Below are 16,588 nucleotides of genomic sequence, written 5' to 3'. Positions count from 1 at the left end.
AGATTGTGTCAGACATCCAGTCACACAGCCTCTCCGAATAACTGAACGAATAACAATCTACATAATATTCACATTTTCATGCTAATTCCTGTCAGACATTTGGTCCGACACTTTAAAATCCTGTCTGATTGAACCACAGTTTTAAGGGTGAGATAGAATCAAAATATAAGTAGTCAAAACTCTGTATAATGAGTAAAGAAATGATTTTTAGTGAACCTAATATTGCAGATGGAAATTTTTTGCATTTGTCAATTTTTTGTATTTTCACAATAGACATTTTACGGCAACATCGAAATGTACTCATGTTAAGATTTCACTGTACATTTAAAGATGTTAAGATTTCACTGTACATTTAAAGATGTTAAGATTTCACTGTACATTTAAAGATGTTAAGATTTCACTGTATATTTAAATGCATTGAACAAGGCCATGGAAGGTGAATAACAAACACAGTGAAGATTTAACTGATCCATCTTATGCCCAAACTATGACAAAACCAATTTATGAACATAACTTGATAAACAGTAACAAATCTATTTTATGGTTTTAGGTACGTCCAATCAACCAAAGACAGTGAACAGTCAGGAGGGGATTTTTCATACCAAGCTGGCGACCATTTTGAAGTTTTAGCACAGCTCGATTCTGATTGGTTGTATTGTATAAATGGGAAGAAAGAAGGTTTAATCAGACAAGAAAATGTTAGGCCAATAACAGACGAGGATGAATTTAAAAAACTCCACAGTGATTTTTACAGTTAGAATTTTCATTGGTTATATGATCATCTTTGTTTACATTAATTTATTTGAGAATTTAGTTTGATGAGCATTGAGAATGTTAGCATTAACTGTGTAAAGTGTACAGGGAGTTATTTAACACCCTCGACTCCACACGATCGTGTGACACTGTATTTTAGACAAATGTGTTTTCATTAATGAAACATAGTATGTATGTATTTATATGCTAGTTTAATAGGTACTGTTGTTATGTTGTTGCAGGCTACAGTAAATTAAAATTTTTATTGCTAGATTTAAGAATAAAAAATATCTCTTATGAGGACTTCAGGACGTGTCTTATGAGGACTTGAGGACTATTTTTTTCCATCTGATGGCAATGATTATATATACTTAAGTAAATTCTGATAGTTTGTTTTCTCATTTTTCGAAAGCCCAGCTTGAGAAAGGCATGCATCATCAGCATGTAACAAGAAAGTTCCTGAACTGGTCAAAGCCAATAAATAATGTAACAAGAAAGTTCCTGAACTGGTCAAAGCCAATCAATAATGTAACAAGAAAGTTCCTAAACTGGTCAAAGCCAATTAAGGAATGACTGTAATATTTTTTCTGTCTATGAAGAAATAACATCAAAAATGTGGTGCACACTGAATAACTCGCATGGCGGGTTATTTTAAAGTGTGCGCCACATTTTTGATGTTATTTCGAATAGACAGAAAAAATATTACAGTCATTTCTTATAATTTAATTCTAAATTCCATTTTAAACCTGAGTAAACCATGAAAAAACGTTGATGACGTCACGGTCACATGACAAAATTATGTCTATGAGCTGATAAACAAAACAACGTCAGCCAATCAGAAGACGCATTACATCCAAAATTAAATTATTGAATAATGCAACATGTATAAAAAAAAAATAATTGTCAATAATTTTCTCAAATCATGAAACAATTGTGCAGGAGAAATATGAAATAGCTTTGAGAAAAAGAAATTGTAAACAGAGGGTACACCAAACATGAAATAAAATTGTGGGGCGATACTGTGGCTATAGTTCATTGTTACATTTTACCTGTCAGAGTAATGTACTGTAGAAACAGCAGTATGGGAAATAGTTATTAAGAGGTATCTAAATTTCACAGAAAGTATTGTTTTTAAAAGCTCATCAATAGAAAGGGAAACAACTCTGATTGTAATAATAATAAGATGACAATCCTATATCCATAAGGCTGTTCCAGAAATGTATTTTACAGGGGTCGGGAGGCACTTTTCATGATATCTTGTTGTGCAAAAGATTTTGATTAAACTTATTTTCTTAAAAAAACAATCCCATCAGTCAAACTTATTTTAAAGCCTTCCAGTCCCCCCTCTATTCAGCCATTTATGGAAACCCCCATTTGAAGACCTGTTCACCTCACACTCATAATTTGTAAATGACGAATATTTCATTTAATGTGTTCATCTTCACCCTATCAAAAGAATTATAATTGTATGTGTCAAACATTAACCATAGAACTGTCATCTACAAATATTAAAGTCATATATTAGCAATTCTAGTTGACGCCAGAGGAACTGTATTTGGGGATAACTAACTAAAGACTGGATACATTATGATTTTTTGTTCCTTTTACGTCTAGTATCAGTTTAGGTCATGTAAAACAATGTTTTTCCTGACGTTAACTGGAAATGCTACTTATTTACATAATAATCATGATTGTTATTTTTATCATTGATGACCTACAACTAGTCTATTTAATCATGATTGATGATCTATATCATGATTATGGTTTTTATGATTGATGATGGAAATCTAGTCTATTTAATCATGATTGATGATATTTATGTAGTCTATTTAATCATGATTATGGTTTTTATGATTGATGATCTGAATTAATCATGATTATGGCTTTTATGATCGATGACCTAAGTCTAATCTATTTCATCATGGTGTTCATTTTAAATGCTTACAGCAACTGCAAATCTAGTCTTATTAATTATTTAATTGGTGCATTTAAAACTGTTTTAGTGGCATAAATAGCCTTGTGTGTGGCTTTATTGTGATTTTATTGTATTTTTTTGTTAGATTTACTATATTTTGGAGGGGGTAGGGGGGATAATGATATTCCCTACACTGGATGTTAAACAAACGACATTCAATTCTATTCAATTTTCCATTTACCAATGTAACATTGTATACAAGTTTTAGTTTAAAAACTATAAACCTTTTGTTACTAAGATGAAGAGAGCATTAAAGCAAAATTAGAGAGTGAAGAAAACGTATTGTCTAAACTTGACCTCTAGATATATCTAGTTGTTAGGTTGCTGTTCAATTGACCTATATCTCCTTTTATTCAAATTTTGTATAAATTTAAGTACAACTTTTATTTTTTTCTAGATTTTCCAAAATTTTTATGTCAACATTAAAACCTTTTCAAATGTCCTTTGGAAGGGAGTTTGACAAAGCATCTATATCCTTCCTTTATTTGATCCTCATCTTACTTTTGGTTAGCTCTTATTGAATGAATTAATAAAGAAGGAGAAAATTGTTTATCTGGAAATAGATATTTTGATGGGTAAGATTTTTTTTCAAATTTATGAACTAAACATTTGGGAGGTTCCCTCCCACAGCTGGAGGGTAGAATAGATGGCTATATACACATGTATTTACAATATGAAAATTAGTCCTAGTTATTATTTTTAACAAATGTTCTTGAATGCTGCTTTTATATGTTTGAACATTTTGTTATTTTATAAAATTTTGATTGCTATATTACTATATATTAAACCATGTTTTATGCACTGTTTGTTATTTAATGATTATTTATTTAATTAATTTATTTATTTATTATACACAATGTACATGATGTGCAATATAAAGGTTTTGAGTTGTGCTATTTAGGTTGTTTATTTACATGTGCAATATTGTTTTTACTGGGCAATCTTCACTTTACATTTACGCCTTAAACAAACTGTTTATTTAATTAATTGTAATGCAGGGAGATAACTCTATGTTTTGTTCTAGCAGGGAGATAACTCTATGTTTTGTTCTAGCAGGGCAATAACTCTTATGTTTTGTTCTAACAGGGTGATGATAACTCTACGTTTTGTTCTAGCAGGGTGACAACTCTATGTTTTGTTCTAGCATGGTGACAACTCTATGTTTTGTCCTAGCAGGGTGACAACTCTATGTTTTGTTCTAGCAGGGAGATAACTCTATGTTTTGTTCTAGCAGGGCAATAACTCTTATGTTTTGTTCTAACAGGGTGATGATAACTCTATGTTTTGTTCTAGCAGAATGACAACTCTTATATTTTGTTCTAACAGGGTGATGATAACTCTACATTTTGTTCTAGCAGGGTGACAACTCTATGTTTTGTCCTAGCAGGGAGATAACCCTCTATGTCTTTTTCTTAATCATCATGTACTGGTTAATGCCCTTACGTTGAATCAATTAGAAATGCTAAATCAAGAGCTTAAAAAAGTTTTCTGAACTCTGAAATAATGTTGGATGAATTATTAAACTATCAACGTAGAGGTAGAATTCCATAAAATTATCAGACTAAAAAATTATCTTAAAAAACATATATTTATAATTATTTTTTATTGTAGAATGGTTCAGATAAAAAACAAGAAAAATGTGATTCTTTGAGGCTTTTTGCTGGATATAGTTATAAAAATCAAAAACTTCCATCAAAGTCATGGAACTTATTTAACGTTGTCCATCAATTTTGAAACTTATATATGATAGTGTATTGCCAATAAATTGATACTTATGATAATTTTTAGGTAGTTTTATTTTTAAGTCTTGATAGACCGGAAGAATTAGTGTTTATGATATGCCTGCATAATACATTTTCTAAGTTATCTTTCACTAAAATATTTCTTATCTGTCCATTTTTTATTTTTAGAATTTTTAAAATTCTACTGTTGTTATGTCTGAATCAAAGTCTATTTATATATGTTATATGTTGATATATTCATGGTTATGTAAATGTTTTGGAGTAATAACTTGCTCTCTACTTAATCAAAGCTTCCTAATGCTTTTGATGTATTTACTTTATAATATCCCACCATTGTGAATTTGACATGTCTCATCATAGTATTGTCATTGCTTTAAGAAGACTGTGATGTAAGCAATCTGCTTCTGAATTCTGTCTGTATCTTGGAAATTAGGAGAATTAAAGATAAAAAATCAGAAATATTTGAAAAAAATTAATGCCGGGCTGTTCCATAATTTATTAAATAAGGGGGATGGTTGAAACAGGAAGAACCCTGATATCAAGTTGATTTAGTTGTCACTAATTCTTGAAGGTTGCTTGGGAAAATGTTGAACTACCTACCAATATTTATTATATTGCATAGTTCCTCCTGAAGAACATTTTTGAGAGGAAAATAAAGTATTGGAGGGTTCACTAATGGTTAAAACTGACCTTATAATATTATGTCATTTTACAAGTAAATGCAGTCAGTAAAGTGTAAGGAAAATATTTGTGAAAATAGTTTAGAAATGCAAAATTAACAAGTTTTTCGATCATTGAAGTCACTGTGACCTAATTATCAGACACCTAACTTTGATTGCTCAGAATTTTCAAGGTACAAGACAGAATGGGAGAATATAACATCAAAACTGTATTTATTATTATTTGTTATTTATTTTTGTGATCATCTGTGATTTTTGTTTTGTTTTCTGTGTGAAATTTTTCTTTTAGAAAATAAAATTAGATCTGTCAAATATAGTTCTATCTTGAATTTAAATGAATGAAAGGATATATGGTGTGTATGTCAATGAGACCGTAACCTCATGACAACAAATCGGTTAATAACATACAGAGGCCAGTACACAATCCAAAACACACAGAGGCCAATACACAATCCAAAACATACAGAGGCCAGTACACAATCCAAAACATACAGAGGTCAGTACACAATCCAAAACATACAGAGGTCAGTACACAATTCAAAACATACAGAGGCCAGTACACAATCCAAAACATACAGAGGTCAGTACACAATCCAAAACATACAGAGGTCAGTACACAATCCAAAACATACAGAGGCCAGTACACAATCCAAAACATACAGAGGTCAGTACACAATCCAAAACATACAGAGGCCAGTACACAATCCAAAACATACAAAGGTCAGTACACAATCCAAAACATACAGAGGCCAGTACACAATCCATAACATACAGAGGCCAGTACACAATCCAAAACATACAGAGGCCAGTACACAATCCATAACATACAGAGGCCAGTACACAATCCAAAACATACAGAGGCCAGTACACAATCCAAAACATACAGAGGCCAGTACACAATCCAAAACATACAGAGGCCAGTACACAATCCAAAACATACAGAGGCCAGTACACAATCCAAAACATACAGAGGCCAGTACACAATCCAAAACATACAGAGGCCAGTACATAATCCAAAACATACAGAGGCCAGTACACAATCCAAAACATACAGAGGCCAGTACACAATCCAAAACATACAGAGGCCAGTACATAATCCAAAACATACAGAGGCCAGTACACAATCCAAAACATACAGAGGCCAGTACACAATCCAAAACATAAGTACTTGTTCTCATATAGTATTGCATTTCAGTGAAGGCTTCTTAAAAACTGTAAAGTTGTTGACTCTGAGTTTTGTACCAATGTTTTTCTTAAGCAGACATATTCTTAAGCATTTTAACATTTTCTTAAGCAGACATATATAAGTGTTTCTCGTTTCTTTTTTTTTTTTTTATATAGAGAAGTTCGTTGGTTTTCCTGTTTGAATTGTTTTACACTAGTCATTTTTGGGGCCCTTTATAGCTTGCTGTTGAGTGTGAGCTAAGGCTCCGTGTTGAAGGCCGTACTTTGACCTATAATGGTTTACTTTTACAAATTGTGACTTGGATGGAGAGTTTTCTCATTGGCACTCATACCACATCTTCTCATATCTATATTCAACCAATAGTTATGGCTACCAGATCAAAACCCATCAGAAATATTGCTCATGTGTTTACTTTGTCCTCAATCTAATATGCCTTTTCTTCATCATGTTTATCATTAGCTCAAACCTTGTTGTAGATGCACTATGGAAATTTGCCAGAAAAACAGTCAACATTAACCTCAGTTTGTCCATGTACTGAGGAGATTAAAAAATCAGGGTTAATTATTTTTGGGGGAGCTGCACCCCTTGAAAATATAAATATCATAAATCAACATGTAAATTGTCACTACTTCGTATATTGTATAGGATTTTAATGAAATATGTGTCAAAATTAACATCAAGAATGTCTCCGATGAGTTTGAAAATAAGTTTAAACATAATTTGTTGTTCAAAAAGACAAATGGATCAGACACAAGTTTTACTACTGAATCTCCACCAAAACTAACATAAATATACACCAAATATGGTAGTCCTATAGCTAATAGTACCTGAGAAACAGATCAAACTATAACATCTTAACATGGACCAATGAACTGTGAAAATAAGGTCAAGTTAAAAAATGAACCCTGCCAGACAGAAATGTACACATTACAATCATTTCAATGACATATACCAAATATAGTTGACCTATTGCTTATAGTTAGAGTATCCAAGAAATAGACCAAACCACAAAAACTAAATGTTGTCCAATGAACCCTGCAAATGAAGAGAAAGTCATATGAACCCTGCCAGACAGACATGTACACCTTATACTCATTCCATACAACAAATATAGTTGACCTATTGCTTATGGTATCTGATAAACAGACAAAATTACAAAAACTTATCATGACCACTGAACCATGAAAATGTGGTCAAGGTTGTATGAACCATGTCTGACAGAAATGCACAGCTTACAATCATTTCATACACCAAAAATAATTGCATCTATTGCATCTAATATCTGAGATATAGACCAAACCACAGAAACTAAACATTGTCCAATAAACCATAAAATCAAGGTCAAGGTCAGAAGAAACCTGTCAGTCGGACATGTACACCTTACAATCATTCCATACAACAAATATAGTTGACCTCATGCTTATAGTATCTGAGATATGGACTTTACCATGTAACTTTAACCTTGATCACTGATCCATGAAAAGAGGTTGAGGTCAGGTGAACCCTACCTGAAGAACATATAAATAAGAAGATGTGGTATGAGTGCCATCCAAGTCACAATGTATAAAAAGTTAACAATTATAGGTCGAAGAACGGCCTTCAACAGAGAGCCTAGGCTCACACCGAACAGCAAGCTATAAAGGGCCCCAAAATGACTAGTGTAAAACCATTCAAACAGAAATGCTTTCAGAACATCAACAAAACAAGAGGCTCTCAAGAGCCTGAATCGCTCACCTGTATTTCAGAGGAGAAGATTTTTAAATGTTAGCAAACTTGAACAAATTGTGTAAAATTGTCTTTAAAGGGCAATAACTCCTTAAGGGTCAATTGACAATTTTGGTCATATTAACTTTTTTAGATCTTACTTTGCTGAACATTATTGCTGCTTACAGTTTATATATATCTATAATAATATTCAAAATAATAACAAAAAACTGCAAAATTTTGTTAAAACTACCAATTCGGTGGCAGCAACCCAATAATGGGTTGTTCGATTCGTCTGATAATTTCAGGGCCGATAGATCTTGACCAATTAAACAATTTTACCCCATGTCACATTTGCTCTAAAAGATTTAGTTTTTGAGATATAAGCCAAAAACTGCATTTGACCCTTATGTTCTATTTTTAGCCATGGCTGCCATGTTTGTCGATGGATACAAACTTCGGATACAATTTATAAACAAGATACCCTAAGGAACATTTAGTTAAAGTTTGAAGGTAATTGGCCCAGTAGTTTCAGAGGAGAAGATTTTTAAATGTTAGCAAACCTGATGAACAAATTGTGTAAAATTGTCTTTAAAGGGCAATAACTCCTTAAGGGGTCAATTGACAATTATGGTCACATTAACTTTTTTGTAGATCTTACTTTGCTGAACATTATTGCTGCTTACAGTTTATATATATCTATAATAATATTCAAAATAATAACAAAAAACTGCAAAATTTTGTTAAAAACTACCAATTTGGTGGCAGCAACCCAATAATGGGTTGTTCGATTCGTCTGATAATTTCAGGGCTGATAGATCTTGACCAATTGAACAATTTTATCTGATGTCAGATTTGCTCTAAAAGCTTTAGTTTTTGAGATATAAGCCAAAAACTGCATTTGACCCGTATGTTCTATTTTTAGCCATGGCGGCCATGTTTGTCGATGGATCAAAACTTCGGATACAATTTATAAACTAGATCCCCTAAGGAACATTTAGTTAAAATTTGAAGGTATTTGGCCCAGTAGTTTCAGAGGAGAAGATTTTTGAAATAGTTTACGACGACAGACGACAACAGACGACAACAGACGACAACAACAGACGACGGACGCCAAGTGATGGCATAAGCTCACATAAGGCCCTTCGGGCCCAGGTGAGCTAAAAATGGGGTTGCCATAAGTTTTTTCCTGCTATAACATAAAATAGAAAAAATATCATGAAGATTCCTTTAAAAGTTATCCCTTTTCTGGGTTATCTCCCTTTAATAAGCAAAGTTTTAACATTTAAAAATCAAACAAAAATATCTACTTTTCTAAAAATATGGGTGATAATAACCTATGATCACATTAATTTGTTCATTTAAATGAAAATTCTCATTAGTAAGTTGCATTCCTGCATTGAATTGTGCTGACCTAATTAAAATTCTAGACCTATTGTGTTTTGCCTTCTTACAATCCAAGATGGCTGACGACACCAATACTACCTTAACAATTGTTTGTGGCCTGCTAAAATACATACTGAACTTGTCATAATGTGTGATACTACTGCATAGAAACTGCGACTTGTCCTTTCAACTACTGCAAATTTTCATATTTACGGATATGCAAGAATGATAAATATATTTATTTAAGCCACGTTCATTTAAATCCATGGGACGACACAATCAATCCTCTCCATACCACACACAATATAAATATTTGTAATTCAGAATTTTTTGCAATGTTATTAATATTGCAAAAATTGTGAAGAAATAGGTGTCACAAAAATAAGAACTCACATTTAAAATTTTGATAGCATAATTTGTATGTAGAATTTCCTGAAATGGCAATAATTTATCTCGTATTTGTGTCCTTTGTCCAACAATCACAATAATAAATGCACCCAAAATTTCTGATTATAAAGTATCTGTTTTCTATTACTATTATTATTTTGATCTCAACAAGGTTTTCTACCTTTATTATCGTGATTATGCTCAACAGTGGAATTTACTCAAGTCATTTATTAAAGTTTTTTTGTGAGCATTATTCTCCAATGAACAGTTTCTCCAAATCTATCATAGTTTTCAAGAAAATTGCCAAAATGCAAATTAAAGAATACTTAAAAATTGCCATTCATGGTAAATATTTTGGTAAAAATCTATGTAAGTCCTATGATTTTTTATGTGTTGACTTAGATCCAGATCTTATCTTCCTGAAAATTTATGTTGAAAAATGTTTTTTTTTATTTATCTCTGTTACAACTTTCAAGAAAAAAGCAAAACATTGTTTACACTTATAATTTAAGGGCAATAACTAATATAAGGATCTTCATTTGCTGATATTTTTACTTTCTACAATTTACAATTTCTCTCTATCAATTACATGACGTATAGTTTTTAAGATAATTGCAAAAAAAACACACAAAAAAAGGTTAAATAAAGGGAAATGTAAAGTAGTTATACCTTGACATTATGAGTATTTTTGCCCTGTCAGATTTCTCTATCAATTATTGTTTTCAAGATATTCCATAATTATTTGCATTTTTCCCTTACGTTTTGTTTTTGGCCATGTTTGTTGAATCGAAAGATAAAAATCACAAAATGTATACCAGATACCATTAGGGTCACTCAGTATAAGTCTGGTTGAAATTGGTCCAGTGGTTTTAGAGGCCAATTTTTTTAACGGTTTTTCGATAATTGACTATGATGGAAACAATTACTAATTATTCACAAGGTCCAGATGAGGTAAAAAAAAAAGTACTTGGTCAGTTAATAATACATGATACTTAGAAAACATCACATTTATTTCTCAAAAAAGAAAACAACGTATGACAATATGTAATTGAAATGAAAACAAACTTTTCTGGGACAGAATGACATGGTCAACATCATGATTCATTACGGCACAATTATATAAAATGGTGGATAAACATGAAATTCACATGGCAGCCAACAAGTTAATAAGGATTATATCTCTGATCATGTCGTCCTCTATTCCCATAATTATCATTTCTTTGATGGCGGCCACCTCTATGTGAATGATGATCTTGTCCTTGGTTTCCATGGTAACCACCTCTGTTACCATGGTAAGTGTCTCTATTTCTATCATCATAACGTCTGTCTCCTGAATCTCTGTTACCATGGTAATTGTCTCTATTGCGATCATCATAACGTCTGTCTCCGGAATCTCTGTTACCACGGTAATTGTCTCTATAACGATCATCATATCGTCTGTCTCCAGAACCTCTGTATCCTCCTCCTCCTCCTCTAGAAAAAAAAAACAGTTAGCAGTATGTAAAATTGAAATTGAAAACGCTGCATTCTACTTTCTGATTTAAAGAGGTTTTAGGATCCTCTGGTGTTTAAGTAATGATACACGGCTTTTACAATCATTACAATAACATAAGGTAGCAACACACAGTTAATAGTGTGGTTTCACATTTTGGTCCCTGTGGATTTTTCAAATATGAAAGCTATTGTGCAATAAAATTCATTTTTAGACAGCTGTTGACTAATTAAGCCTTCAAAGTGGGTTTATAGGAACATCAAGATTATTCTTAAATTTTTTATGGGCCATTTTCCTGTTTGACTGTTCTTATTTTCATAACCCTGACCTGCCATAGGTCCAGAAATTATTGTAATGTTTACAAACACTTTTTTTTTTACACACACTTTTTGACGCAATTTTATGAAAAAGGAGATGAACATGATAATAGACATATCATTTTTGTTTGATCTCTTGATAGATATATGTAATAAGTTTCAGAAAAAGAAAAGGTATCATTCCAAGGGATTGAAATTCTACTTTTTAACAAATTTTGGGGAAATATGTGACTCCTTCACACCTTTTTTTGCAATATTTTATAGCAAATGGATGTAAATAGTGCCATGGATACACCAAAAAGAAATTATATTTCAATCACCATTTTAACTACTGGAAATCAAATATATGGAAGATACTGATTACATACATATGAACATGTATGACACAAACAGTTAAAACTTAATATGTAAGAAAGCAAGGAAAAGGGGATGGTAAAATTTATGAGGGAATGAAGTGTTGTCAGATCCTTGTAACCAAAGCATGGATACATGATCTATATTCTAACATATTGAAGACAACTGATGAAGTCTTCATTTTTTAATTCTATTTTTTTTTAACTTTGAAAAAAAAAAAAAAGATATGATATGATTGCCAATGAGACAAATCACCACAAGAGACCATATGATGTAGAAGTAAGCAACAAAGTCTGCCTTGTCATGTTAGTAATAATTTGCAACATTAATTAAAAAAAAATAGCTTATCTGCCTTTCTATCACTGAAGTCTAAAAATAGTTTGTCTGCCTTTCTATCACTGAAGCCTAAAAATAGCTTGTCTGCCTTTCTATCACTGAAGTCTAAAAATAGTTTGTCTGCCTTTCTATCACTGAAGTCTAAAAATAGCTTGTCTGCCTTTCTATCACTGAAGTCTAAAAATAGCTTGTCTGCCCTTCTATCACTGAAGTCTAAAAATAGCTTGTCTGCCTTTTTATCACTGAAGTCTAAAAATAGCTTATCTGCCTTTCTATCACTGGTCTAAAAATAGCTTGTCTGCCCTTCTATCACTGAAGTCTAAAAATAGCTTGTCTGCCTTTCTATCACTGAAGTCTAAAAATAGCTTCTCTGCCCTTCTATCACTGAAGTCTAAAAATAGCTTGTCTGCCTTTCTATCACTGAAGTCTAAAAATAGCTTATCTGCCTTTCTATCACTGAAGTCTAAAAATAGCTTATCTGCCTTTCTATCACTGATGCCAAAATATAGTTTGTCTGCCTCTGTACAATATGATTAATACGAGGTATAGGTTAATGACAAAGTAAACCAATGCCAAGAACTACAAAGACAATAGACATCTCCGTCCATGAAGCATTTTATACATGTTCTCTTATACAAATAACTTTGAGTACGCCAAGATCCATGGCAATTCTTGTCTTATGTCTTTACATCATTTTTTTTTTTTATTCTACTTGCCGATCTGATGAGTCAAGCATTATCAAACTGATTTTTACAGTTTGTTCTTACGTTGTGCTGTTACACCACTGTCCCAGGTTAGGGGAGGGTTGAGCACTCATAAACATGTTAAACCCCGACACATTCTATATGTGCCTGTCATATGTCAGGAGCCTGTAATGCAGTGGTTGTTGTTGTTGGTTGCTGTCTGTCATATTTGTTAATCATGTTAATGGTTTATTGTAAAATTGTTATAAATCAGGCTGTTGGTATTTTTTTAAATTGTTTCATGTTTTGTCATCATGCTCATACATGTATCAGGGCCTTTTTTTAGCTGACTTTACTTAATGCTCATTGTTGAAGACCGTACAGGGACCTATAATTTCTTTAATAAGCTTCATTTGAACTCATTGGCAATCATACCAAATCTCTTTATTTTATAAAGAATGGTTGAATGTAATGCAACATAATCTGGTACCTGTTCCAGTTTCCTCTCTGCTGCCTGACAAACCAGTTTTTGATACATGGTGGGTCAGGTAATGGGAATGATACTGTCTTCATGTAATCCTCATCATTCTCCGTGTACCTATCTTTAAAAAGTTCTTCGAGCTCCTGAACTTTCCTCTCTATATCTGTCATACTTGGTGATGAATCCAGGGAAACTTCATCTGCCATTGTGTTTATATAAATGTTCTTTGAATCAATCTTACATTCTGCCTGGAATACACAAATTTCAAATAATTCATTGTTTTTTGTATTAAATTTATTCATAACTTAAATCATCAATTATGTGAATATTTTCAGCTTTTTTCATTTCAGTGTCAAGACATGCTATAGCTATCTGATTTTTTTTACAGGGAAAAGATCTTAAAAAACATGCTGTCATTTTAAACTTTTATATAACAAAAATGTATTATCATGATTCAGTTATTGTGATTAATTGACACACATTGAATGTCACTAGTGGAGCTGGAACTGCTAGCTCTTCAGGATCATCTAAATTCATCCCCCCTTTTTGGTGCTCTGCGTGTAGTATTTTATTGTTGTTTCTCTCTTCCTTGTTTACTTTTTAGCCATAATGACAAATGTTGTCTGTTTTTATTTGACATATGATTTGTTATTGCCCCCTGAGTATCTGGACATATTTTGTAAATTGCAGTACTAGTACATGTTGCCCTGAAGATGCTGTTTGGCTAATTTTGTCATTTGGTTCACAGGCTTATTATTTACAATGTATGGATAGTTAATTCCTCCTAATGGATAGAAACAAGTGCCTGTGGTTGGTATGGTTGGGTTACTTTGGAGACCTTTCAGCCACACAACCAGTTCGACCACAGTGGTTTTGGCCACATTTTTTTTATTGATCTTAAGATATATATATATATGCATTAAAATAGGGATGAGTGGTCGGTTATTTTGAGAATTTCAAATTTAAGTCGATCAACACGTCAAATTAATAAAAAATATGACCTGTTCAGAGAAAACTGATTAGAAGAATGACCATACGAATATAGTGATTTGAAATATAAACTTTACTGAGTCTGAGTAGAAATTACAAGCAGGACCAATTGAAATGGACCAGCTAGGTAAAATGTAAAATTCACTGAACCAGCAAAAGTAAGCATGGTAAACAGTCAGGGGACTTATTGAAATAAGTGATTTTTAAATCACTTATTTAAGTAGCAAATTCAAAGTTTTGTCACAAATTGTGATTTGTAGTTTTACCAAAGTTTTAAACACATAGGTTTAGATAATATCTTTTCATTAGTAAAATTGAAAAAAATTAACTTTTTGCTTCTTTTAAGCAGCAAGGTTTATGCCTTTGATGCAATCATCTAGCTGCAAATTCTATTTTAGTTGAAAAAATGCTATAAAAATGGCTTTACATAATGAACTGATACTTTCACAGATTTTTCCCAGCAGTGGGATTATTTTTCCTGTAAAATTCAAGGTTTCATCTTATAGGTTATGTAATAAAATTCTACTGTTCACGATCAAAATTTCACTGTTCGGGGGTGTTGAAATTAGTGGGGGTTATTAAAATAATGATACTTAAAGAAGTGATTTTTTGGAAGGAAATTGAGGTATGATACTTAAACAAGTGATTTTTATGTCATTATCCTAGATTTAGTACAAGGTCATCACCTGACATGACCCGGTCATCCTATCAACACAGATGTTGGTTCTGATAATTTTAGCAACATAATTAGTCCCTGGATCATTAGTATTCTATATTTAAAGCTACAATAAAATTAAATCACTTATACAATAAAATTAAATCACTTAGTCTAGTGATTAATTTACTACTTAAATAGGTGATTATTAAAGAAAGACAACTCTTACTTCCAACCTTCATGGACATAATGTTACTTGAATCAGTGATTTAGAAAATCACTCATTTAAGTAAGTCCCCTGACTGGTAAATGATAATTGTTATAGAAAACAAATAAAAGATAAATGAATTTTAATTATGCATTTTTAGATTACAAATTTGACATATCTTTTACGGTTATCAAACACGTTCTTTATTATTAATAATCACCATTTTACAAATTTTCTCAAACCACTCAATAGACTACATTTTTGTACTTTCGAGTTCGTTGCATTTCCGTCCAAATCTTTGGTTTTAGAGAACATTGTTCGTGCGTTTAGGGGCATTGTCACTTCCTTTCCATGTTGAGCAGTTGGTTGAAAAATATGATACTACATGTATATATTGCAAGAATTATTTGGCAAATTAAATTCTTATAATTGCTCATCAGCACTGCTGTCATAACATGCACAAGGGAATTGTGATTAAGTACCTACAGAACAAACATTGTTTTTAGTTTATCCTGCATAATGACGATCACAAAGACGTTTAATGAAACTTTTAATAGTGGAGGGATACAGGCCATCCCCTCTATCTGGTTAATGGCGTTATAATTGACGAATTTTTCTGGTGAAGGACTAGTCCAAATAATTTTGACGTCTTGAAAGGCTGTTTTATTTTTTTACTTTGAAGCGTCGTAGTAAGGCGTCAAAGCATAAAAATAAAATAGCCTTTCAAGACGTCATAATTATTTGGGCTAGGGAAGGACATAACTCGAAAGTGGTCTATTGATACACATTTTTATCAAGGAAAAATTAATATGTGATAAAATTGTTTTTTCTTTCAATTTGTTTCTTAACATCTGTTTCTAGAAACAATTATATTTCCCTTCCTTTATAACAATAAAAACTATGGCCGAAACGACTTTACAAAGTGTGGCCAAACTAGCAGTGGCCGAAACGCACAGGCACTTGTTTCTATCCACGGGAAGATCCACTATCAACGTATATTTACGAGTTATATACGTTGATAGTGGAGCTTCCCATGGATAGAAACAAGTGTCTGTGCCGAAACGTTCTGCATCGGTTGGGTTGCTGTCTCATTGACGCATAACCAATATCTCTTTTTTTCATGTTCGTTCTCTTTCACGGGTATAAGTGACATAGTGCTTTAGCAAATTTTCTTCTATAATCATGTAAATTTACCTTTTTTGCTGTTTTATTTTTTTTACCACGAGTGAAAAACAACCGGATATTGACTAGAGTGTATA

General features: G+C 32.2%; 2 protein-coding genes across 3 annotated transcripts in view; one reads left to right on the top strand and one right to left on the bottom strand.

Annotated features, from left to right (window-relative positions):
- The window catches only part of LOC127731744 (uncharacterized), a 43,913-nt gene extending 38,447 nt beyond the window's left edge, over positions 1-5,466 (top strand). For both annotated transcript variants that reach the window (XM_052240579.1, XM_052240580.1), the window contains one exon: positions 551-5,466. In XM_052240579.1, the coding sequence (XP_052096539.1) occupies positions 551-758 (208 nt within the window). In that variant the 3' untranslated portion in view covers positions 759-5,466. The remainder of the gene's footprint in view (positions 1-550) is intronic.
- A 5,338-nt stretch (positions 5,467-10,804) lies between these two features.
- LOC127731758 (RNA guanine-N7 methyltransferase activating subunit-like) lies at positions 10,805-16,588 on the bottom strand. Its single transcript, XM_052240606.1, has 3 exons — positions 16,524-16,588; positions 13,486-13,724; positions 10,805-11,286 (listed from the first exon to the last, which is right to left on the bottom strand). The coding sequence occupies exons 2-3, from the start codon at positions 13,680-13,682 to the stop codon at positions 10,977-10,979; spliced, it is 507 nt and encodes a 168-aa protein (XP_052096566.1). The 5' UTR covers positions 13,683-13,724; positions 16,524-16,588; the 3' UTR covers positions 10,805-10,976.

Source organism: Mytilus californianus, unplaced genomic scaffold (genome assembly GCF_021869535.1).
Source record: "Mytilus californianus isolate M0D057914Y unplaced genomic scaffold, xbMytCali1.0.p SCAF_20, whole genome shotgun sequence".
Lineage (NCBI taxonomy): Eukaryota > Metazoa > Mollusca > Bivalvia > Mytilida > Mytilidae > Mytilus > Mytilus californianus.
Note: the sequence above shows the minus strand (reverse complement) of the source record. Positions and strands in the feature narration are given on the sequence as shown.